Raw genomic sequence first — 25324 nt, 5'->3', positions numbered from 1 at the left:
TCAGTATCTATAAAGCACTAAAATTTATATTGCCAAAGACAGAAGGAAATGTCATATTGCCAAAAAGTGGAGAACAAAGGAACTGCTACACAGTGGGCCAAGCGAACTGCTACTAATTCAGCTTTGGAAACAACATGAGAGCATGAAAGCTAATTCTAATGCTCTCTGCCAAAAAAAGAAAGAAAGAAAAAAAAGCAGCTATGCTTAGAAGGAAAGAAAAAAAAACCCCAAACCAAAACACTAGAAGGCCACCACTCCTAAATTGGCTTCAGAAAGAAGGCAGAAAACAATAGTTTTTCTTGGTTTACTTTGCATTTTAAATGTATGAAGGTTTCAGTTTCAGCTCCTTTGAATTCTAACCAGCTGACTAGTGTGCCTTGACAGCTGTTCAAATTTATTTATATTGCACCTCCTCTAATGTCACTGATGTTAGTGACCACCCTGACCCTTTCCTGTGTCCTGTTGGGGGAGGGAGAAGCAGATAACAGTGCATTCAAGCTATCTGTTCTTATCGATATAAATATCTGTCATTTTCTTCAATTGGCAGTTGCATTACTTAGCCTTAACTTAAATGTCAAAAAAACACTTTAGTCTTTTTAACTGAACAGCTATCACGTTTATGTGTGGCTGGCATAATCACAAAGAAAGTAGACTAAGAGTATAAAAATAAAACCTCAAAAAACATATCACAAAACTGAGCAGTGTGCAAAATAACCAAAACTTCCTTGAACTTGTTAATTAGTCAGTCTTTATAATTACAACAACAATGCTCAGAAATCTTGAGTGTGGGTCAGGAATCAGTAGACCACAAAACATCTGACCACAAAAAGCCTATAGTCTAAACACTATGATCACATAATTAAACTGTATTTGCACTGTATTGCAGAATATTTCAGCCAAATACACCTGCATGCCACATTCTGATAGCTTCCCCAATGAAAGGACCTTGAAAATACCTTTTTTTTTCTTCCATTGTACTTTGCAATATCAGGAGCTAACAAAATTGTCTTTAGTCTTGGCATACAGAGGCTTTGAATGCAGTAAGTGAAAAATACCTTATAAAACTCTGTGTGCTCAAATTTCTAAGGAGCCATCAACCCAACACGTGTATTTCTGAGCCCCTAAGAAGTTTACAACTGCATTCCCTGTGTATCTTTCTCCTCCAGACTGATACCAGTATGGTTGAACAACCTTGGTATTCTATCTAGAAGCAGTATGCAGCATCTGAGCTCTAAAACTCTCAGAAGGAAAGTACAAGGTACCCAGGCACAGCCCTGATGGACCAGTGCTCTTCCCCTCCTATTTCTGTCCATGCTTAGAAGTTCTCTCCATCGTTGAGGCATGAGATGGATGGTGGGGCAGGTACAGTGCAGCTGAAAGCTGTGGCTCAAGACAAGGTACATTTTGGGGGAGTATGAGGTTGGGGAATGAACAACATAGAGAGTTAAGTGCAGTAAGTAGTAACAGCATGGGCTAAGAAGAATGCACATGGAACAATACATGGAAATCCACCAAAAATCTACAGAAAAATCCCCCTTGATCTATGGTTTGAGAACTGTCATCCCACAACTGCTGAGAGCTTCCAGTGAATTTCTGATGTAAACTAAAAAAGCCACTTGTTGCCTATGTACCTGGCTGAACACAGCAGCTTAGCTCACTGAGGTAATCTAACACCTAAATCATAGACACAATTAATAAAATTAACAAAAACACTCCAATAAAGAACAACATACAGACATGAATGATTTCCAAGCTTAGATGAAATAACTGGAATAGCGTAGTGGCTGCAAATCTATTATTTCAAGTCCCCAAATACCTGCATATAAGCAGTACAGACTTTGTATCATGCAATAAGCCATTAGAAGCTTAACTGGTGTGTAGTGTCTGGTCTATGAAGCCAAGTTTCTTACCTATACTGGCAGAAATAATTATATGTTAATACAGGCAGAGACACATATATGCAAACATGGGAAAAAACTAACACATCAGTTACACTTATGTCCCTTTTCACTGGAGAGGGGACAGGGTTGAAAGTATCTTCAAACACGAGTACAAAGTTTTATGAATCAGCAGCATCCTCTATCGGCAAGAGGTACACTCTGATCCTGTTATCTCAGATAAGCAATCAACAGCCAAGTTCTGCTTAGGAAAGCTCACTGTCAAAAGCACCAAGTACAAAATTCTGATGTGAATTTTAACAGCAAACAATTTTGCTTATTCTGCTTTTTCTGTAAATTGCTAACAATTGCCTTTTAACAACCATTTTTCAGAGCAATGTGTCTTTTTTTTTCCATCATAACTCTTTCTGTGGCAGCAGGATATATTCCCTCTGCCTCCTTGCACCCTTTCACAAAGCTAGAGAGTACCAAACCACTTAGATTCCTCTCTAATTTCCTAATGTTTGAACTACTTTCCCTGCATCACCTACGATGCCACATGTGTGCACCAGAAATCAAGCTGTCTTTCTAATAACAGTAAATATAGGCAATACTCCAGGAATGTTCTAGCATAATAAGTGAAGGCTTTCCTTAAACAGGGTTTTCCCCTAACGTCAGGACAAGAAATTATAGAAGCCATAAACCAACAAGGAAAAAAAATCTTTTCAACAAAATTCTTTGACTTTGTGTACAGACTACTGTTGGAGATTTCTGTTCTTGAATTATTTAGAAAAGCCTGAATCCTTCTCCAATATACATATCACAAAGATTTATCAAACAGCATATCCTGTATGTAGGATATCCTGTGTATGCACTACTGCAGGCCTTGTATAAAGAAGAATATCCTGTCAAGTAATAGAAGATAGATTGATAAGGAAGTTCCATGGAATTCCAGCTCTTCAGTCTACAGAGGTGAAAAGAAGTCCTGACTAGAAGAAAACAAGTTCATAAAGCACATAGATTTAGCTATGTAAAGCAAAACAACCTCAATGGGCAGGGTAAAACAGCTTTTTCATTTACATTTTGTGATCCAAAAGTTGCAAGATATCAAAAGAGAAAAGGTTTGTGAATTTGAGTATACACAACTGTATTGTAAAATACCATTATTATGACAGTAATCATCTATTGTTATGGAGTAGAACCTATTACAACTAGATTGTGACTGTGACACAGCCCTTCCTTCCCACAGCCCAGTACACTCCCTGTTACCAAGGTTCCTCAGAACAGCAAGTCCTACTCTAAATGTTAATAAACAAATAATAAACTCTCTCCCCCAACAGATGAAGAAAGGCCTCCTGCCAGCCTAAGACCATCCAAGCCTAAAAACATTTCTTCCTTAGACAATAAGACTTGCATATCTGTAAAAAGTAATTTCTCAGTGTGTGAAGAGTAATGTTCCTTTAGTCAGCTGTAGCCTAGCAGAGCTAGGGAAGAAGTTTCCTGCTTTGAAGTTTTAACAGACTTTCTACATCTCTAACTACACAACACGACACTGCAACCTAAGCTTATACAGTCAATAGATTACTTGCACTGTAAGTTTTCTAACTATTTTAACTAGATTTTATTTTCCTTTCAAAAACACTAATGAATGAGGAGATATGGAAATATCATATGTGCTAGAATTCAATCACTAAAAAAATGACTCAAATCAGTATTATTTCATTTGACAACTCTGTGAATACCCTTATACATTAGTCTGAATGTTTTCCACTGAAGTAACTTTTTGTGATTGCCATTACACTAAAATACTGCAAGAAACATGTTCTGAATATTTTAAAACTGAAGCTATGAATCAGAAAACAAAATGCAGTGGAATTATATTCTCTGTATTTCAAACATAACAGATTTGATGCTACCATGTTGATTGCTTTATTTTTTGCAATCCTTTCCTTACAGACTAGCAATCATAGTGCATGAGTAGAGTTAGACTGCTACCCCAAGTTACGTTAACAATGAGTTAACAATGAGTTAACAATGAGTATGTTAAAAATGGTTCCTCTTAAAATTAATGATACTACAGTACAGCATTCTCATACAATGCAAAATCTGTTTTAATCTGACAAAAGAATAATTTTTCCCTACAAAAGACCACACAAACAATAATTTGTGCAAACAGCACACTAAAGAACATGCACTGCAGACTTACTGCAGTAAAGCCCAAGTGTTGCCTTGTCAGCTTTTTAAATAATTAACAGTAGTCCATGTGACAACAATCAGTCCTAAAATCAGTTCGTAGAACTTACCAGGTTTTCTCTTTCAATTCTTTGTTGCTCCTTTTGCCTGTTGAGGGCACTGTGGTACAATTTGGGCGGCTGTACAGCTGACTTCAGGCTGGTGCTACTTCGCGGCTTTGCAGACTGTCTGGACAGTTCTTTCAGCAACCTTTGGTTTTCCCGATCAATCTCTCTTACTTCTTCATTTGTGAAAGAATAATTTTTCCTTGTTCCTCTACATGGCTGATCGATGGTTTGTTTTTGTCCTTTTTTCTCCAATTGCAGAAAAGCTTTAAAATGGCAAAAAGTAAAATATTCAGATTAAAAGAGGGAACCAAACACAAACCTAGCACTTTATTAATAACGATTTATTTAAAGACCTGAAAAAGGCACATTTCACTTCCTCCCATCTGAATTCCGTATTTATGCATTTCCGATTTTCCAGGGATGCTCAGTTTTCACCACAAAAGTCAAGTCTAATTTTGGCCTTAGTTAAAACCCATCTGCTTCCTTCTCACTAGGAATCCCCTCCCTTCTTCCCATTTACGATTGGTATACCAGAGGAATCACAAACAGATGCAGCAAACAACTGAGCAGTACAAGAGAACCAGCAATACGCATGCAGGGTGTAAGCATTTTTGCAGAATACCTCTGTTATTCAGAAAGCAGAATATGAATGAATCTTGTGGCCATGGCCATTTCTTCTGCAGGGTCAGTTTCCTGATCCTTGCTTTGACTTGGATCACCCCTGATCTCTACACCTTTACCAGCATGTTTGCCCAACTTCTGCAGTGATATACTATACTCAGACTTCCATCCTTGAATATTTTTAAAGTAGTTACTATAGCACCAGCAATCAGCATAGGAGATTATAAATATGTTAATGGAACTACTGTTACACAGCACTAAAGCAACATCGAGCACCACAATCAACACAGTGGTAGCATTTATTCTGAGCAACACAAAACATAGCTTCAGGAAGCTAGGATGAGAAATAACTTGTAAAACCAGGAACTAAACCATAAATTAATACTTAGATGCTTGCACATGCAAAGAAATTTAAACTTCGCTCCAGATATCTAAAATATCATTCACAGCTGAGAGGCAGAATAGAAATGATGTTTCAGACAGAAAACTGACACTGGGGTAGCACAAACTGGAGACATAAAATGCATTTCCTGAAGTGATTTTATTGATCCTTTGCTCCTGAAGCAATCCTACATCATGTTGGTGCAGGAATTGCAAAGGGAAAGATGAAAATTAGACATAATGGATGGAGAGAGATAAGTGAGTATATATCACAGAAGAAAAATTACCGACTCCTGGCAATTTAAAAAAGACCAACAATTTAAACCAGAATATAAGGCTTCAAGACAAAAGAACAAAGAATGGACATTTAAGGATACACAGCAAGAAAAGACTTGCATAACCACGAGATAAAGTATTAAGTGGAAAACTTCCAATTCCAGCCAGAGCCAGCAATATTTATTATAGTTCCCCTGGAGCTCTGATACTGACCTATTTCTAAGCCTTTACTTTCTAAAGCTTTGCAGTACATCTTCTGGCAACTGTTTTAAGAGCTTTGCTATCACAGTATTATTCCAATAAACCCACTGCATTATCAGTGGTACAGGACTGACAGTACCAGAGTAGATCAAATATTTTTCAGAGGTGAGACACAGACACAGCTTTACTGAGGCCATAACTCACATTCCTTCAGTATCACAGTGCCTCCAGAAGATACTCCTAAAAGTCCCACAATAAGCAAAACCAGCATCCAAAGCAGCTTTGAGAAAAACTGCAAGGAAAAAACCAAACCAACAAACAGGCATGCTGCAGTATTTCCTCAGCAGACACTGTCACATCAGCGATTTTTTAGCAAAGAATGCCTGAAGCAGCCTTTAATACCTTAGAAACCTTAAAGAATGAGTATCCCATTCTTCAAAATAAAATTAAATTAAATCTTTCTTGCATTATTTCAACAGAGTTTATTCCATAACTGATAGAAGTAAATATTGCTGTGGTCTTTTGGAAATTTGGAAACAGTATCCAGAACTCAATCCAAACAGCTACTGAATTTAAAAATTGCTGTATAAATGAGTAAGCTCACACCATAGTATGCCAACCACTACATGAAACAACTACCCCCAGGCAGCTCTGTGAGGTTGTTCATATTAGTAAATATTGTTTTCATGTGTCAAGAAAAGCTGCAAATCACGTTCAAACTAAAACACAGTGCAAAACAGTGCAGATCAAGTGTGCCATCCAACAGATTAATGAAGTATAAATGAAAAGCATCTTTACAATTTAGTAAGTTATTCTCAAGGAAAAAACAGTACAGCCACCAACACCATTTGAGGAGACAAACCTGAGCTGAAACTCATCTGGATGTGCCCCTACAAGGGACAAAAAAGAAATGTAGAGAAAACAACTAGAGCCAATTCATAGAATCATAGAGTCATAGAATCACAGAGCCATAGAATCATAGAATCGTTTGGGTTGGAAGGAACCTTGAAGATCATCCAGTTCCAGGCCCCTGCACAAGCCAGGACACCTCCCACTAGACCAGGTTGCTCAAAGCCCCATCAAGCCTGGCCTTGAACACTACAGGGATGTGGCAGCCACAGCCTTCCTTGGCAACCTGTTCCAGTGTCTACCACTGTCAAAGAAAATTTCTTCTTAATGTGTAACTGAATGCCTAACCCTGTTCTAGTTGAAAGCCATTACCCCTTGTCCGACTGCTACACAGCCATGGACAAAGTCCCTCCCGAGCTTCATTCTCACACATAATTCAGATGGTAACATGAAGCTTCAACATACTTCTCAGTAAAAAAATAATGATCCATATCCTTATGGGAATATTCAGAACCAGCACTGCAGAACACAGCTGAAAGAAAGTAATTTGAACAATCTTCAAGTGAATACATCACATTACATAACTGATAACTCTATAATTACAAGACTATGGAAGATAATTTAATCTTTTGCCTTCATAGCATCTCACAGATTAAACAATACTGCACAACAAACATATGCAGAGTGGAAATCAGGTTATGGCAAAAAGCAGTTGTTCAACTGAAGTCTTGACCTACCTTTGTGACGCCAATGCTATCAGTATAGAAGTCCCTTGTAAGAGACATTTAAGCTTCTGAGTAACTATCAGCACTCATTCCAAACAGCTCTTTTCTTTCTCTGAAAGGTGTGAACTAGTCAAATTCTATTTAAAGCAACAGCATGCACAATGAGGACATTTAAAATTAGAAATACAGGTTTAATGTCTTCACTGGTAAATGATTGTTTAATTCTCTATAAGGTACATGGCTATACTTTGGTGTATATACTCTTAAGATGAACTGTAACTATGAAGCTACCCAGTAAACACAGATTAAAAATGCTTCGAGATCAAAGTAATTACCTATATTTTGAGTAATTTTAAGTAATTAGTTATATTTATAGGTCATTTTTCTAGAAAACCTCTCTCAGCTCTGATGGGAAAAAAACCAACAAAACAATAAACAGAGCAATGACATGGAACAAACACCTTTCCCCTTCCCCTCACTGCTGGTCAGTAAATAGTTTTAGAAACACTGACTGCCAGAGCCCTGCTCCAACCAGCACTGCATCACTTTCTCACTCAGCTCTCACTCAGAGGCAGTGTCATACACCTCTACAGCATTCAACACCAGTATTTTACACAAAGCTCTCAGGCAGTTGATGTGAATATATATTTATATACATTTCTATGCATTGCTCTACTGGATAGAACTTCACAAACTATTCTCACCTTCCATCTTCTTCACTTACATCCCTCAAAACACAGACTTTTCTTTTTTTAACCATGTCTTCTTTCTTCCTCAGGTTCTCATCTTTTTCTCCAGCCAATTTATTTTCCTTCTACTGTGCCCCATCTGCACCTTTTATCACCTCATCACACAGAAAGCATTTCCCACTTGAAACTGGCAGACAAGAGAGACTCCAGCTTTTTCTTCCCTATCTTGTCCATTCTTAGCCTCATCATTATTTATTATTGATACTTAGTGTAGACACTGACTACTGCCAACAGCTTTCTGACAACTCTTGAGCTTATGAGCCTGCTAAACAGTGATGATACCAACTTCATTACAACTTAAAAGAAGCATTAATGAAATTAAATAATTGAATCATAGAATTTTCAGGGTTGGAATAGACCTGTAAGATCACCTAGTTCCAAACCCCCTGCCATGGGCAGGGACAACTCCCACTAGACCAGGTTGCTCAGAGCCCTGTCCAGCCTGCCCTTAAAAACCTTCCAGGGATGGGGCTTCCACCACCTCTCTGGGCAACCTGTTCCAGTGTCTCACCACCCTCATGGTAAAGAACTTCTTATTAACTTCCAATCTAAATCTACCCACCTCTATTTGGAATCCATTCCCTCTAGTCCTATCAGTATCTGACATCCTAAAAATCCCTCACCAGCTTTCTTGTGGGCCCCCTCCAGATACTGGAAGCTACAATAAGGTCTCCTCAGAGCCTTATCCTCTCCAGACTGAATAACCCCAGCTCTCTCAGCCTGTCCTCATAGGAGAGGTGCTACAGCCCTCTCATCATCCTCATGACCCTTCTCTATTGCAACAAAAGGGCTCCAGAACTGGATGCAGCACTTCAGGTGGGGTATCACATGAGCAGAATAAAGAGGGAGAACCACTTCCCTCAACCTGCTGGCCACACTTGATGCAGCCAAGAATCCAGTCAGCTTTCTGGGCTGCAAGTGTACACTGAAATAATTAAGAGCACCATCAAAGTTCTTCTGTGAAGTTATTCAGTGGAGCCAAGTCAAAACCAGTAACCTCAATATGCTGTTGAATTACAGAAGATTGCTTAATTTTGCACTAAAATTTAGACAAAAGACATGCATCAGCAAGTTTTCTTCAAGGGGTGGCATGACAATATCAATCTAAAAGTCACTAAGTTCCTCAATAGTTTCTTAGTTCCTAAACTGATCTTTTTATAGTTAGCTTTCTCTATGACCTAGAGGAAGAACCACATTTGAAATGTCACAAGCGCATTTTTGCAGCAACAGTGCTGCAATATACCAAGGCACTAGATCAGCTGATACATCAAAAGCAGATTTGTTGTTCTTCAAGTTGGTAAGTTTATAAATTAGAGTTTTGTTTCATTAAGGTCATCATGTCAAAATAAATCAAAACTGACTGAAGCCTAAACATAGGTAACCTTTTCTAAATCACAGCAAATGCAACAGTGATATCTTTAGGAATGGTGTGACAGGAGCATTTAAAAGTTTGTAAAAAAAAAAAAAATAAAAAGCAAGCAGCATCAATTACTGAAAGTGGATCACTAATAAAGGACAAGTGCTTGTTCCTAAAAAAACAAGCAGAAAGCAAACATGCATGAAAACAGTGCTCCTTAAACAACACTCAAACCACAACAGCAACTGAAGTAAGTAGTGACCAAAAGGTTCTGCAGGTCTTTCAGAGTGAACCTATTGCCAGTGTCCAGAACGAGGCTTTAGTACTTTACTTGAAAAAAATGCCTAACTTGTACTCACCAAAACACCACCTGTACAGCATCATAGTATGTCCGATATGCACTGAATACATGTCAGCATTCACTGGCAACAACACTGCTTTTATGGCAAAGGCAGTAGGTGCCTAAGTGAGATCAGCAAAAGCTTGCAAAGCTAAGGAAAAATAACCACCAATAAACAAAGAATCAAGATCTCATGTAAGAGGTAAATGTATTTCTTCTAAATTATATTAAATATTTCAGACACAGTTAGTGTTACATAACTCAAATATTTACGTTTCAAAGTTACTTCAATGGTGTATTCAGTGATGGACCCTCAATGTTCTTTAATCACAACACTTAGATTCTGTTTGAATCCATTATCTGTTTTCACAGTGGTCAAAGACAACATGAAGGAAAACTACAGGTTAAGGTTATGATTTAAGATTTTAAAGAGTTTATAAGTTTTGGAACAATTAAATATAATTTACCTAGAGGTTCCCACTCTCTCAATGGGTAATAAGTAACTTTACTAAATTCTTACTTACCACTTCATTTTCAGCCAGACCATAAATCAGTAATTTGATGGAGGGGGATAAACAAGCAGTATTTGCATAAAGACTTGAACAGTGTGCAGTTCTACTTCTTGTTTACTGGTAAGAGGTGAAAGAAAATTCTCTGGTATTCACAGGACTTCTATGAAAGCTGGTTTCCAGGGAGACACCTGACTTTCTTCAAAGCAATAAATAAGCTGTTTATTGCTTTCAACTTAAAAGGACTGAAATGACATTGCAGAGTATGAAAGGCCAAACCTTATATAAAATACAAATGCTAATTAGCAAGTGAAATGCATTAGGACAGGATGGTAAGGCTGTCCTCATGGCATTAAGGCTAAAATTAAAATCATGCATGTTTCACAGCGTATCTGTTGCACTTCCAGCAGAGAAAACTGCATTAAATTGCTTCAGTGCTTATACATTTGAGTTTGCCTGTTTTTGTTTGATTCACTACCACATCTGTAACACATCTGAAAAACAGAAAAGCAATACAACACAGTTCTTCATTAATATCTAGCAGGTTCAACCTAAAACTATTTCTGTGTTCTCTCACCATTTTTTTCCTAGATTAGTTAGTATTTCATGTCACAGAGTTCTTTAAAGATTTGAGAATTCATGGTTTGATGTCTTTTTAGGTAAAGGAGAATGTTCTTTTCAAGTATAAAGTTTTCTCTTGAAAAGTGTATGTTTTAATAGGGCTGCTAGTTATTTCTTGATGTCATAAGAAAGACAACAGATACCTTACAGATGCAATTTTTTTTCCCCCCAAATCACCCATTTTCTTATGGATCGCTTTACAATCTTAAATATTTTATATCTGTTTGTTCTTCTACCTCAAAATGAGTTACTGCGAAACAATGCACATTTATATACAAACAAGCACCACTAGGTCTATCTATTAACACACATACTGAACAAATCCTAGTGAAAAATAAATACGTTTAGTTCAGGTGTGGAGTTTAAGTACTTATGTAGATATTATCCAAGTGCCTATTTTAAATTTAGATACTTTGATGCAAACAGATGCGAGACGGAGACTTGTTTGATGCAAACAAATGTCCAACTTTTATTGAATCAGAAGGCAATATTTATACACTAATCTAAGAGCTAATGCCATGTATACATATTGCTGATTGGTGATTTCTACATCTCGTTACACACGTTTTAACTTGATTGGCTACAAAGCATTTAGCAACAATTAACTAACAAAGCTTATCTTTCACACATTTGAGCTTCTTTGTAGACATAACAATCGTGCCGAGTCCCTTAATCTAATCGTCTTGCTTACTCCTTAACCTTCGAGTGTTCTAACGTACTGGTCCCTGCAGTTACAAAAGTTGCTTTACGCAGAGCTGTCCTTGCGCTTAGCCCAGGGCCCATGGTCGAACCGTTCTATCAACAATTGCTCGGCACCAACAGTTCGAGATTGTACTGCCTCAATTCCCCCTTCTGACTGAACAAGATAAACTCTTTTCATGGCTCCCACTGCGACAATACTATTTAATAGTTATTCTACAAATACACTAGTTCAGCATGAATGAGCACACAAATAATATACCCCTAGGAAGAGAAATTTAATTTATAAAAAACTTTCTCTATTTCCTGGCTGACAAATTACAGTAAAAAAAAAAAATGTTAAAGCAACTACTAGATGTTCAGCTAAAGCTGCTATTTAGTTTCCTACAATGGGTTTTATTCAGAAACACAGAGCTTTTATTTTCATAATAATTATATTTATATCACACTGTTTTCCACCAAATGAGCTCTGACTGCTTTACATTACAAGATCTAAGGCACAGAGAGGCAAAAATATTCATCAGAGGACATGTAGGTCAGCAAGAGCTTCAAGGATAGAATTCAGCTCTTCAACCCTTTGCCCACTGTCCTACTTATTCCATCACACCACCTCCTCAAGTTAATAATAGCTAATACCATGGATTTGCAGACTAATTCTCATGGACACTTCCGTAACATAAGCGGGTATCAACCCCGTTTTGTAGAGAAGAAAACAGAGTGCTAAATTCTTTAGCACCTGATACACCTTGTGTAATCCCATTACTACTATATTGATACTCAACATAAATTCAGATAAGACACACTTCATTATTTGTTTTCTGAAGAACAGAAATCAAGAGACTTGTCTAAAGAAAGAGAGCAAGCATGTAGCGTAGCTGCACAGAAGTGCATGAATGCTTAATTCACACACTTGCTTAATCCTTTTCTTGATCTGCATAAACTCAGTTCCTTAAAATTACATGGGACATAGAATCAAGGCGAGACAGTGAATCAAGACATAGGATCAAGCAAAACAGTGTGAGATAAATGTCCAATTTTTTATTCTTGGCTTTCTAACATTTTTTTTCCTGAAAGCACTTCCAAAATCAATTTTAGGCAAGCTATTTCTTTGCATATTTAATTCTCTTCTTGTTTTCAGATTACTCAGGAGTATTGCAGAGAAGGAAGCGAGTCTGACATTTATTGTTATGGGTTTTGAATATTGCTCTGGGTTATTTATTATTTTAATTTTCTGAAAGGTCTTTAAGGTTTATAGCAAAGTAGAAACAGCATTGCCTCACAAAAGAATTACATAAAAAAATCTGTGTAACATCATGAAACAACAGAAGAACTATATTTCTACTTGAAAAATATAACCACACCTATTTTTTTCTCCAAGCAGATGACAAAAAAAGAGGTTAAGAGTGATGAGAGGTCTCGAGTACCTATGATCTTGAACACACTGGTATTTTAATTCTTAGGTAGCATGGCTGATAACAATAACTCTTATAGTTGTAAACCATAAGGAATACAGCTACATAACATCAGTCTTAGCTTTGCTATGATATTATGTAAGCCTCCAAAGCACAGACCTTTGTGTCTGTAAAAATGAGTGGATTCAAGTGCCATATATTTAGCATTTAAATCCATTTTAAATAAGCATGTCACCTAAACAGCAAGTGACTTTCATGAAGAGAAAACTAAAAGCCACTATCAAGAATGAATAAGCAATTAATATGTTCACAGTCAACAAAACAGATAAACCTGAAAGTGTTACATACAATGTGGGGATAATTAATAAGTAATTGGTGAGCCCAGAAACTTAAACAACAGGGTGCTGGTGAACCTAGATGGTAACATAATCCAGGCTGGTTCTAGTACTTCAGGCTCTGCAGCCACAGAGCTTGCAGACAGGAGCAAGCTGAGCAGACTTTGCACCTCAGGGAGGATGCTGCACCTTCCTCCACCCGAACTCAAACCAACTCACTTTGAACTGAGCATCAGACACTGCCACAGGACAGATGTGGAAACAAACCATGCAGATCAGTTCATAAACTTCCAAAATTATTTGTTCACCCCATACCATCTCTGCTTTCACTACGGCAGCTTATACTATCCTGTTCCCACTGCAAACAACTGACTCCCTACAAATGAAACAGTCTGACAGTGCACCCCATACCTTAACACAACTAACTGGGCTCTACAGTATCATTGCTGCTATTTCATCTCTTCCTTCATGCTGTGTGTGCTCTAAAGAGTGCTCTCCTCTTCACCCTGTGCACACAAAGCCACCCCAGCACAGCTGTACAACCTGCAGGCCCTGAGAACCACAGCTTATGTTGTAGTTCTTCCTTCCCTTTCAAGCAGGACTTGACTCCTGCCTAATAAATGCCAGTGTAAGGACTACATTCACATGCTGTGTTTGTCTTTGGCAACATGCAGAACCTGCTTTTCTCCAGTTCTCAAGTGTAATCTTCAGCTGCTGTTACCGAGTAGATTTCAGCCATTTTGACTAAAACTTGCTCAATTATTTCCCATCCAAACAGAGCAAACAGAGGCTACAGAGCAAACTGCAGGACCCGATAATGCTCACTTCCGTAACAGAGTACATAAAAATACAGTGTTTAGATGTAGTAACCAGATATCTTTATCCATCTCTAGTTCACTGTCCAGGTCACTAAAGAATATTTCCAAAATCAGTAGTAAGAGAAAAACTGCACAGAAACACGTTTTACATATGCATTCAAAGCACAATGCACAATATGGAAAATACAAGATTTCCAACTGAAACCATGTTATTTGTCAGATTTTTAAATTATTCAGAATAGCATAACTTATAATTTGGCTTCCGTCAAGAACAAGCATAGCTGTAGGAGACAAATGCTAAATTTTTTTTCAATCTAAATAGGGTTTTTAAATGCTTATAAAAATGAACAGTTTGCAGTATGAGCACAAATATGTATTATGGGCTTATAGTATAGGGAAAAAACTATTTCAGTTTCTGTTTCAGCATATTTTTAAAATGCTTCAAATAAACTCTATTTTAAGACACACAAACTACCTCCCTGCTTAATAACCAGACTCTTATTCTGGTCCAAAACTTGTTCTTTGAACACCATGTGCTTTAAACAGATTTCTACCTTTTTCTTCTTGTGATTTTTTTTTTTTTTGTACAAGAGAGTCTAGTCATCCCAACTGTTCACATTACCAATGCACAGAATTATACAAAATTAAATCCTGCGTACCTCCTCAGAAACAAACACAGTTATCAGTTATATGGAAACTCTAAGTTTCTGTGAAATGAAAAATATGCTGCAACTACTGTAAATGCTTAGGCCCATGTGTATTACAAGCATATTTTACAAAAATTTTAAACTACATGTTCACAAGTACAGATTACTGGAAGAATACTTAAAAATTAAATTCGAGACATCCTGATGATCATTTAAATACTCTCATGCACTCACATCTGGGATTATAATGCTCTCACTTGAGACAAACTTCCAAGACTACGCAGTTCTGATCAACATTTAATGCAGACTTGGGGCAGGGGAGATTTGCACTTTTGTTTTGAATACAGAAGAAGCTGGAAGCAGTAATTCAGGACAAGGTTAGCTCCTATTTTTCCAGATTAGTTACTTGCTACCATTAATAAACCTGCCCCATTTAAACTTCAAAATACCGAAAGTAATTAAGCTATGCTGTGCTTGCCAATGTAGAGAGGCACAAGGGAGTAATATGCATGTTAATCAGGAAGATTAGCTGCCAAACTATGTGAATTCTACTTCTCATCACTCTATCTTTATTATTGTTACTTAGAACTGTTTTTCAGTTTTGGGAAAAAACTTCCCCCACCCCTCCCACCTTCCCTTCCCCCCTCAAAAAGAAATTCATATCCAGGAATACTTACTCTGGAGCTATAATACCCATTTGTTTTAGAGATGAGATGAATCCTTCTATAATCACCAGTTATTAAAAAGCTTCTTGCTATGAGGGAACAAATTAAGATGTAGGACATCATAATTCCAATTGCCTAGCAACAGCTCTTCTAAGATCATGTTTTGACAAGTGGTAGGAGCCTCATTTAGTATGACAGAGCTGCTGGAGCACAAGGACTCTCAGAGATGGCAATAAGCTCTACCTTTCTTGTCACCTAGCTCTGCTTTTCTTACTATCAAAACGAATTTCCTCATTGCTACTCATAGGAAAGTTAAATTATGCATATGTGTTTTTAATCCTTTATTCACTAATGGAAGAAAGATGACACATCCACTTTTAGCCCTGACAGACCTACTCCAATAGGACAAACTGGGGTTTTGTACCAGATAGACTTCAAGAGGCTTTCCTTACCTGAGATTAGATAATTTCTTGAGCAAAGCCTCATTTATTCTACAGATTCTAGTAATGAAAACTCTAGGCAATGAAAAGATGCTCAAAAGAACTGCACAGACCTTAAAATACGAACATGAGATCATCCAGTGCATTCTTGCCTCGTGACATGAAGATTTGCAATGAATGCAGTGAAAGATACCCAGTTCTCTCTCTTTGACTCCATTACTGAGATTACCTGTTACGTTTCCCTTAAAGATACCTTTATCAACATTATGGTATTTTTAAGGGCAGACAGTTCACAAAAAGAATTTCAAATAATTCTGTTTCATTCAAATAATTTCAAGTAATTATGTATCATTACCATTATTCTGAAGGTTGATTACCCTGCATTTTTTCATAAAGGCTGGTGTTTTAATATAGGTGGTAAACTGTGGCATTGTCCAGTAAACCTTGATTTCTCAAAATGCACGTGCAGTTTTATAATTCAATATGTTATTATATCAAATCTTATTCAGAGATTTATCCTATCTGTACATCTTACCAACACACGCTGTTTCTCTCCCCTGTGGAAGCAATACTATGTACATACATAAGAAATCAAAGAATTAGATCAACACAGCTTTGTCACAAACACATTTAAAATATGTGGCACATTAAAACCTCATTCTCTTCTATTAAAATTCAATTGTTCTCAGCAATGTACAGATGTTATACTTTGTAAAAAGAAAACTGAAAAGTCACCTTTCAAAAGCTGATTCAGATCCACGGCATCATGCAAGACTTTTCGTCGGTATCTGCAACCAAGCTCTGAATCTAACAAAAAAATACAGATATAAGATTGGATTTCCCAGCCCCACAGGTTTTACCAATTTTGTAATGTGCTTGCATTCTTCAGAATTACCGTATAATTCTTGGTTCACATTTTCCTGTCTTTTTACTTTTAGTTTCTTATCATTTGATGCTGTAAGTTCAAAAGACTGGATAGGACTGATATCTGGAGTTGACAGAGGTGTTACATCAGTCACTGTGTCTTCAGATTCCTCCAAGTAGTCACTGAGCTTTTGTTTTCCTTCTGCCAATTTCATTGCTGACTTGAATTTTTGTTTTGGAGACAGAAGAGCATTCCTACAAGCATTCCTCTTTGAGGAAGAATAAGATGAATCTGATAAACAGCTATCGGAATCTGTATCAGAACAATCTGTATCTGAGCTTGAGGATGAGGAGGATGAGGAGGACGAGGAGGAGGAAGAAGAGGAGGAGGAGCTGATATGAGTATATTTTTTGCTAGCCTTTTTTGTGCTGTTTGACTGTTTAGCTGACTTAGGTCTAACCTTCTGTTTTTTGCCATCGTCACTACTATCTTCTTCATCTGTATAATAATCTTCTTCACCCTCTTTAACTATCCTGGGAATTCCAGCAGGAACATTCTCCTGCATTCCTCTACTTGCTGCTGATGTTGCTCCAGATATATCTGCATTTTCCACAGCTGGAGAAAGTGACAAAGATGAAGCATCTCCATGAAAACCTGTGCTATTTTCTAGGGACTGACCCTTCTGCAAACTTTCCTGCTTTTCTTCCTTTTCCTCCTCACAACACAGAGCATCTTTTGAATTAGAAATTAAATGAGGGTCTGCAAGAGCTGCCTTTGTACCTCCTTTCTCTATACATTCCCCATTTTCTTCAGCTTTCTTCTTCTCTTCCTCAAAATCACTGTCAAAGAAAGCATGATCCACTTCACCATCTGATGCCTCTTCAAACCGGTCCATTCTGAAATATGAAGTGTCACCTGCAACCATCAGAAAAGGTTTCCAAAGATCAGTATAAGAACAGATCCAAGCACTCTTTTAATGTAATAGTTTTGTTCTTTACTTCTTTACCTCCACTAATTTATAATTCTGCAATTCTGTTGCTAGGGACAACTCCATAGTGAATTCTGTAAAGAAATTTAGTGCCACCTGATTGTACACTGCTTACACATTAGAACAAAAACTTTTACTTTAAGCCAACAAAACCCACCATTTCAAAACATTCACTCCTAAGGAAATTATTCCAGCATTGTTAGAGGCTAAAGTTTCTCAACTATTACAAACAAGCAACTGAACTGTCCTATTTTGTCCCATTAAGTTAGGGCCATTTTAAACTAGAGATACTAATGAGCTATCACTAGTTTGGGTTTTATACTAACAAACTTCTTCGTATGTAGTGGTCACCATCTTGGCTGACAGACACAGCCATTCAAACTGCAGTTACATCAAAAGATCCATGTCTCTATAAGTCTGGTGTGTCAGTGTTAATGTTTTAGTATGGATCAGGAGCCTGCTTTTCTTGACAGTGCCCTGTGACTGACACTGCAAAGTGTAGTGAGCAAATGTGATTCTTTCACATAAAACTAATCTTTAAAGTGTGTTCCAGACATGCAACTAGTGCACTTAACCTACCAGTCACCATTCAGTCCATGGGACCAGATTAAGGCTAGCACAAAAACAGTGAGGATATCAGGTACTCTTTTGACATTATGTTCTATAAAATCCGCTCCTATTGTGTTACACTTCTTGCAGAAATACATGGGGTGACAGAACTGCTATGCATGTGGCAAAGAGGATGTGAAAATTTCCACTCAGATGAAGTTCCACTCCCACAGAGTCAAAATTAAAAAAACAAAACACCCCACAAACAAAAAATGTTAGCCAATATCAAAGACCACTGTCCTCATCTAGCTAACAGTATTTTTCTACTTCTCTTTACGACAGATTTTATACATTTTTACAAGCAATAATCTATAAATACGTAATGCTTTTTAGATGCCCCAAGGTCTTCCTTAAACCACATATTGTTTGTTGTCATGGAAAACAAAGGTAAAAAAGAATTCCCTAACCTGTTCTGAAAATGCAAGGCATATGTCACTCCATTATCTTGCTGCTCTTCAAAGAACACTAAGTTTAAGAGGAATTTGAAATACTTCATATACAAGAAGCATGACAGAAACCTTAAAAGCTGAAGGTGTGGCATCTGCTGTGGTTTTAAGATTCATGAAACCAAAGAGAATTAACATGGCTAGATGTATAAAGCTGAAATCGCTACTCAACAATAGAAGCAGCAGGCAACTTGGGTACCACAAAAAGAAACTCTTTAAAGCACCTAGCTCCTGTGAGAGCAACAGAGCAAATGAGTAAAACACCTGGGAACTCTTAATTTGAAATGCTACACAGAATTTGGAAAGTTTTCATATTCATGACACCTCTTGTGATCCCTGGGCCTTAGGCAGCTTGCATAGTCTGCTGCTGCCCAGCTGTCATTCTCATTCCTGCAAGTTTTCCTAGAGCAGCTTCCTAAATGGAAAATTAATATTAATTTATCAAAATACGCACAATAGAATAAAAATTCAGAAGAGCAACATATGTTTACATTTAATGCTCCACCTCATGTAACGTAAAACAGAAGGGAACTAGAAGAACTACAAACTACCCGTAGACTACACATCATGTGTTAATTATTTAGCATGAAGAAAATTAATATAGGAAATACAGTGTCAAAGCAAATACCTTTGCTCTCCATGATGCAAGGCTTTTATTCCTTAAGGCACTACCATCTCATCAGTTTGTAGCTTCAGACAGATTGACAAAAGTCAGAGTGTGGTGTATTCCACTTGTCTCAAGCACACAGATGTAATAGTACACTGTTAGCACTGTTGTACATGTAAGAACGTAAGGTGGCAAGACCAAAACCTTAGTTTGCAGGTGGATACAAACAAACAAGTAGAGCTTGAAATATATACTGTTGTTGAGTGCAATACACACATCCATGTATTTTTATTTATGTAGCACTACTGCAAAGGAAACCAAACTAACAGAATCTCATTGGCTCTAACATCATACATGGTCACCACACACCCCCTCAGATGTCTCCTTTTGAATGCAATCTCTTAAGTGAGGATGGAATTCAACTGCAGACAGAAGGGCAGTATAGATGTGGCAAAAGGTGATAAAAGATACCAAGGAGCCTGTACATTCCTTTTTACCATTAGCATCAGCCAAAAATCACGAATCTTGCCACTCTACATGACTCAGGGATAGCCTGCCTGCCAGTAGGCTATTTTCCATGAAGCCTGGGCTGTAACTGATCCGCAGACAGCCACCAATGCTATAGAAGAAATGCAGCTTAGCAGCCTGAGTCTGCCCAAGGAGCAGCAGATTTAACACCAGTCACTTCGCTGCCAAATGCCCCTTCCACTTTTCTGGCACATACCCCTTACAACTTCAGCCTTCATATTAATAGAAAACAGACATGCTGTACTGGTCAATTTCTTTCACTGACACTCTTCATCATTCACAAAGTAAACATTAATTAATTTTTTAGCTTCCATTAGAAACAAAGAAGAGATTAAGACATGGTATTCTTTGTTCCTATTCCCCTCAAGCATTCAGAATGTCTTTAAGGGAGCTGCAATTTGCCAAGAAGTAGCAATACAAAAGAAGCAATTTTGCCTGATAAACCATGCCTAAACGAATAAATTGCCTATGCAGGCACTACACACACACTAGCACCCCTTTACATACAAGGAAGAGTGTTATTTTATTTCTGTGAGAAGTAGAGTTCTGCCATATTATCAGTTGCTGAAATACAGAATCAAAAAGTAATATTCTGAAATACCAAGAAAACTGTCATTCAAATCTAATACTTACCTGTTAATTCTAACAACCATCATATTTATTTACAAAACCATGAAACCCTCCAACACAAATATGATCAACTCAAATGAGCAGATTGACCATTAATTGTCAGGTATTTTTTTACTGTATTATTTCCTCTCCCCATGTAATTATCTACCACTCGCCCTTTGTTTCTTGTAACTGTAATGCCCATCCCTTACCCCAGCCAAGCACACCCATTCATCTTTGTTTCTTCCTCACTGCAGTTCCTCCGAGTTTATACTGCTTTTTAATCCCTTCACCTATATACACCAAGCTTGAGCCATTTAAGACCAGCCAGCAGTGGCCATGCAGCCAAGAACAACATACTGTCTGGCTGTCCTGGCAGTAGGGACCCACACTTTCTGGTCAAGAGGCTGACACACTTAGCACCTGACTACCTGCAAAGACTGTATCCAAGTTCTCACCAGCAAGCCACTGCAAGAGCAAAGGCTATTCAGTTCCTGTGCAGGCAAAACTCTGCTTGGCTGCTGCTGCTGCACTGCAAAAAGGGCAGGCAGCATTTACACATCCTCCTCAATGTTCAGTGACGACTGAGACCTTACCCACACAAAATGTAATGAGTGCTTTTCCCTTGCTAACTGCAAACCTGCCAGCTACAAAACCACCTTAAATGTTTTTGTAGGTAATGCCTAGTACTAGGCCATGAGGTATGGCTGCAATATAATCTTACACAAAGGTAGGATAGTATATAAAGTGATATAGTGATGATATAGATTAAGATGTGGGTTTGTGTTTGAACATATATTGTCTTTTGATAATTTTTCTGAATGCTAGAAACTAACACTTGAAGTGCATTATGTGCCTAGAGAAAGACTGAAGTTATTTTAGCCTTGGTTAAGTTACTCTATCAATCTTTCACTTTCCTAAATAAAGACCATCTGAAATATGCGTCAGAGTACTGAAAGAAATCTCAGAAAAGAAGTACAAACAGTACAAACCTCTTCTTTCAAGCATTCTACCTCCATAGTAGAGGAAGAGGGTGGTTTTGTATAGAGAGGACAAGCAACTGTGTAGCCAGTTGTTTGGCCTTGTTTTTAGCTATTAACATACAAATTCCTAGCACACAGAACACCACACTGAATTTGTATGTTTTGCACTGCTCAGAAGGCCCAAGGAGCTTTCTGAAAGTCTTAAGATTCTGGTATGTAATAAAAGTGGAAAACAATCCCCTTCAGTATGGTGTGGCTTGAATCAGAAATACCTGATGTTACTGAATGTATACAGTGCATCACCACAAGAGCTGTACTACAGCACAGCTACAGTACACTCAAAATGAGTCAACAATGTTTGTTTCCTGCAACAAAAAGGAATAGACCTCATCTTAGGAAGTATTAACTAATACACATATCAGAACCAGTAATAATGTTGTATTCTGCTCCAATAAGGTATCTTCTGGCTTAGTGTTATTAATTCTGCTTTGTATGTATAATTGATACTGAAAGAAGTAACCAAACAGGTAACTCTCTCCCAGCCAGTACAATCCGTGCTCCACAGACTGCACTTCTCCTTTCAGCTCTAGATTTCTGCCTCTTCAGAACAGAGACCAACTCTCCTGTTCTCAGCATACAGACAAACGTTTTAGAGGCAGGGGGTTGGAATGTTAAGGTGGTGCAATTACAAGATTTATGCTATCAGTGGCAGATGTTCTTTAGGACATTCCAAAATCCTCTGACTGTATTTACTAATCATTGCCCCTCTGCCAAAGATCCTGCCTGATGAGACTGTTAAATCACCTTCTTGTATGGCCAACTGGGGAGAGGGCCCAAATAGTAAACGTATCGCCTGATTAACATTTTAAAAAATAACAATCATTAAAAAAATGTTAAGACAACTAGAAAAGTCCAGCTTTTGAGGGTTTGTTTCATTTAAAAAGGGAAACACAGGGAAATGCAAGTCTTAAAACCTGTAAAATAAACTAACCCCAAACATACTTTCTTCTCAGGTAGAATCAACAGTGGTAAAGGTCAACCAGGGCAAATGCTTCCAGACATGTTACAAACCAGGCATACCCAGCTCTACCTACCTCCTTCTAACTAGAGCTTTCATTTTTGCTTCTGAGAAACAACAAAGCATGCAAAAGAGGAAATCTACCTCTCAGGAAAGTACTTGCCTTGAGGGAAACCCCCAATGAATTAAACAAACAGTTTAGTAGATACTCTAACTTCCCAGGTTCAGAGCACAGTGCTACAGCTGTACCATGCACCATAGGCCCTCCAAGCTTGGGTAGCATTTTCCCTAATCCAAACCATGGCTGGTACATAACCAGTCTACAAAACATGAGGCCTCAACTGCAGCTCAGAATAAACTTCAACACTACAAACCTCTCTAAGCTCTGCACCTCCACACAGTTATATATCCTGCACTGCACCTGTCTCTACACAGTGAGATGGAAGGGCTGGCTGTGGCACAGGCAGGTTACTCTGCAAAACATCACAAAGCATACAGGAGCTGGAATGAGAATGATAGAAAAATTTATGCTGGAAGGGATCATCTTGACATTATTCAGTCCAGTCCACTGTTCAAAGCAGGGATTTAGTTTTGCTCAAGACCTTGTCCGACCAAGTTTTCAAAAACTCCAAGGACGAATACTTTCATGGACATCTGCTCAAGTACTTAACAAACCTCATTGTGATTTTCTTTTTCTTTAATCAGAATTTTCTTTCATCACACCTTGAAACTACTTTGGTTTATCCTTTCCTGGTACACCTCCAAGAAAAATCTGGCTCTGGCATGTTACAGGCATGTGGCTGCTGATTAACATCCAGACATAACTACATGTGGGTGAATCCCTCTGTTCTCATTGCAACCTACATATAACTACTTCCTGGTGATTCATAACAAACTTTTTTGTTGCCTCATAAGACAGTAGCAGACTGCCAATATACCCAGCCATTGCTGCCCCTTTTCCTCTGCATCATTTGTTTGTTTCTTAGTATTTTTTTAGTTGGCTGGTTTTGTTTTTCCCCCTGGTTCTGTCCACTGGACACAAAGGAAACCATTTTTCCCTGTATGCTGCAAGATAGTGTGTTAACTCCCAAACCTATGACAGGTTAGCCCTCAGAACAGCAGTTCTGTCTCCAAACAGATGCAGGCCCCTGGAGAAGCTCCAAAGTACTCTGGAGTCCTTTTTGAAAGGATTGTAACAGAAAACCCCAAGTCTCCAGAAAGCTTTAAGCAAGTATTCAGTGTAGCAAATGGGCACTCCTAAGTCCTGGAATAGAGTCAACTGCTGTCATCTGTTAGAGAAAAACGAAGCACATGACTACCAGAAAACCCTGCACAGCAAAGCCTTTCAAGTTAATGTACAAGGGAGGGGAGAGGAGGAAAAAAACCAACCAACTGAACAAAACCAAACAAACGTTCCTCCTAAGCCAAAAAGAAGCCATTCCTCTGCTATAAGAAGCTGCAATACATTATGTCAAGAGTGTGGATCTCTAGCTCCATGACTTCACTGGTGCACACACCTTAAACACCTTAAATCTTTGTTCTTCCTTGAAGCTCACCTTGTGACCTCATGAGCAGGAAAGCTGGGTCAGAGAGACTACTGAGGTTAAATGACTGGAGTGATGATGCCCAGACCTGCCACAGCTGCCCACTGAAGAGAATCCCAAGAAAATGACCAGCAAACCCTCCAAACCCAGAAAGAGAAGCAGCAGCTTACAATTAAAATAAGGACAACTAATCGTACACTATTTGATAAAAGAATCAGCAGATTCTTGAAGGATTCACTTTGTAAAGTCCTCCATCTCTACAACCCTAAGTTACACCATGCACATCAGTGACTCGTGGGCCTACTGTTACTCACTACCTGGAAGAGTACCCACCTCCAGCTATCTCAGGGACCAAAGATATACATCTCATACCATCAGCAAGATGCTAGGGGAAAATGATCACTGGCATTGACCCTTCCCAAGAGCAATCCATAGCCAGTCTTTTGATGAGATAGATGCTGAACAGTTCCTGGCAGCAAAGTTATTTGTATACAGATAAAAATAGCTCAAAAAAGGGCAGACTGGTACTGAAGGTGAAGAATACGGTAAAAGGAAATAGAGTTTTCTTGCATATTTATGAAGAATATTTCTGCCTGATACCAAGATTTAAATATTGGAGCAACATGCATCTAAGCCAGCCATCTACAACTCAAAGTGGTGAACCTGGCACAATAGTTCACAATGGCATGCAAGAAAAACAATCCCTCTTACTAAAGCAAAACTTCAGCATATCTGCCACATAAAGGCTGGAGTTACATGTGCCATCATCCTGGTGCACAAGTTGGGGAATTACCTCTACATGACTTCCTTAAGCTCCAAGCACACTGCTCCAAACATCAGATCCCTTGGGATATGCTGACTAATTCAAGCAGATGTTGCAGACTGTTGGGAATCAGGTATTGCCATCTATCAAATGACAATGGATATACCCCTTCCCCTGCTTCATGTAAGCAATGATTGTGTAATCAACTTTCTCAAAAAGTGCAGCACAAAGGCAGCCCTAGCAAAGGTCTCTGTGCACACTGTCCAGCTCTCAAACCACCACTGATCATTCCCTGTTTGAAAGTACAGAAGCATAAAACTCCCTCATCCATCACAGGTCAAAAGTAAATCAGAAACAAACAACAATCCTTTCACTAGTTATTTGTACAGGAACTTCCACCTTACTCTCACCTTGTAACACACCAGTCATGTGGGAGCACCCATAGCATTCCACAAACTATTGACAGAGTTCACAGCTTACTGAGCGTACTCCAGAATGCCAGGTTATCCTTACCAAGTGGCACAACACAGGAACTGTCACCA

General features: G+C 38.2%; 1 protein-coding gene across 1 annotated transcript in view; it reads right to left on the bottom strand.

Annotated features, from left to right (window-relative positions):
- Window positions 1-25324, bottom strand: part of CFAP97 (cilia and flagella associated protein 97) — a 34767-nt gene that overhangs the window by 6411 nt on the left and 3032 nt on the right. Inside the window, exons 2-4 of the mRNA XM_008491870.2 lie at window positions 16718-17602; window positions 16558-16629; window positions 4181-4440 (exon numbers count right to left, since the gene is read on the bottom strand). Of these exons, the coding sequence (XP_008490092.2) occupies window positions 4181-4440; window positions 16558-16629; window positions 16718-17582 (1197 nt within the window). The 5' untranslated portion in view covers window positions 17583-17602. The remainder of the gene's footprint in view (window positions 1-4180; window positions 4441-16557; window positions 16630-16717; window positions 17603-25324) is intronic.

The sequence above is a fragment of the Calypte anna genome, chromosome 4A, assembly GCF_003957555.1.
Source record: "Calypte anna isolate BGI_N300 chromosome 4A, bCalAnn1_v1.p, whole genome shotgun sequence".
Classification (NCBI taxonomy): Eukaryota; Metazoa; Chordata; class Aves; order Apodiformes; family Trochilidae; genus Calypte; species Calypte anna.
The sequence above is the reverse complement of the archived record's forward strand: the minus strand, read 5'-3'. Positions and strand labels throughout refer to the sequence as shown.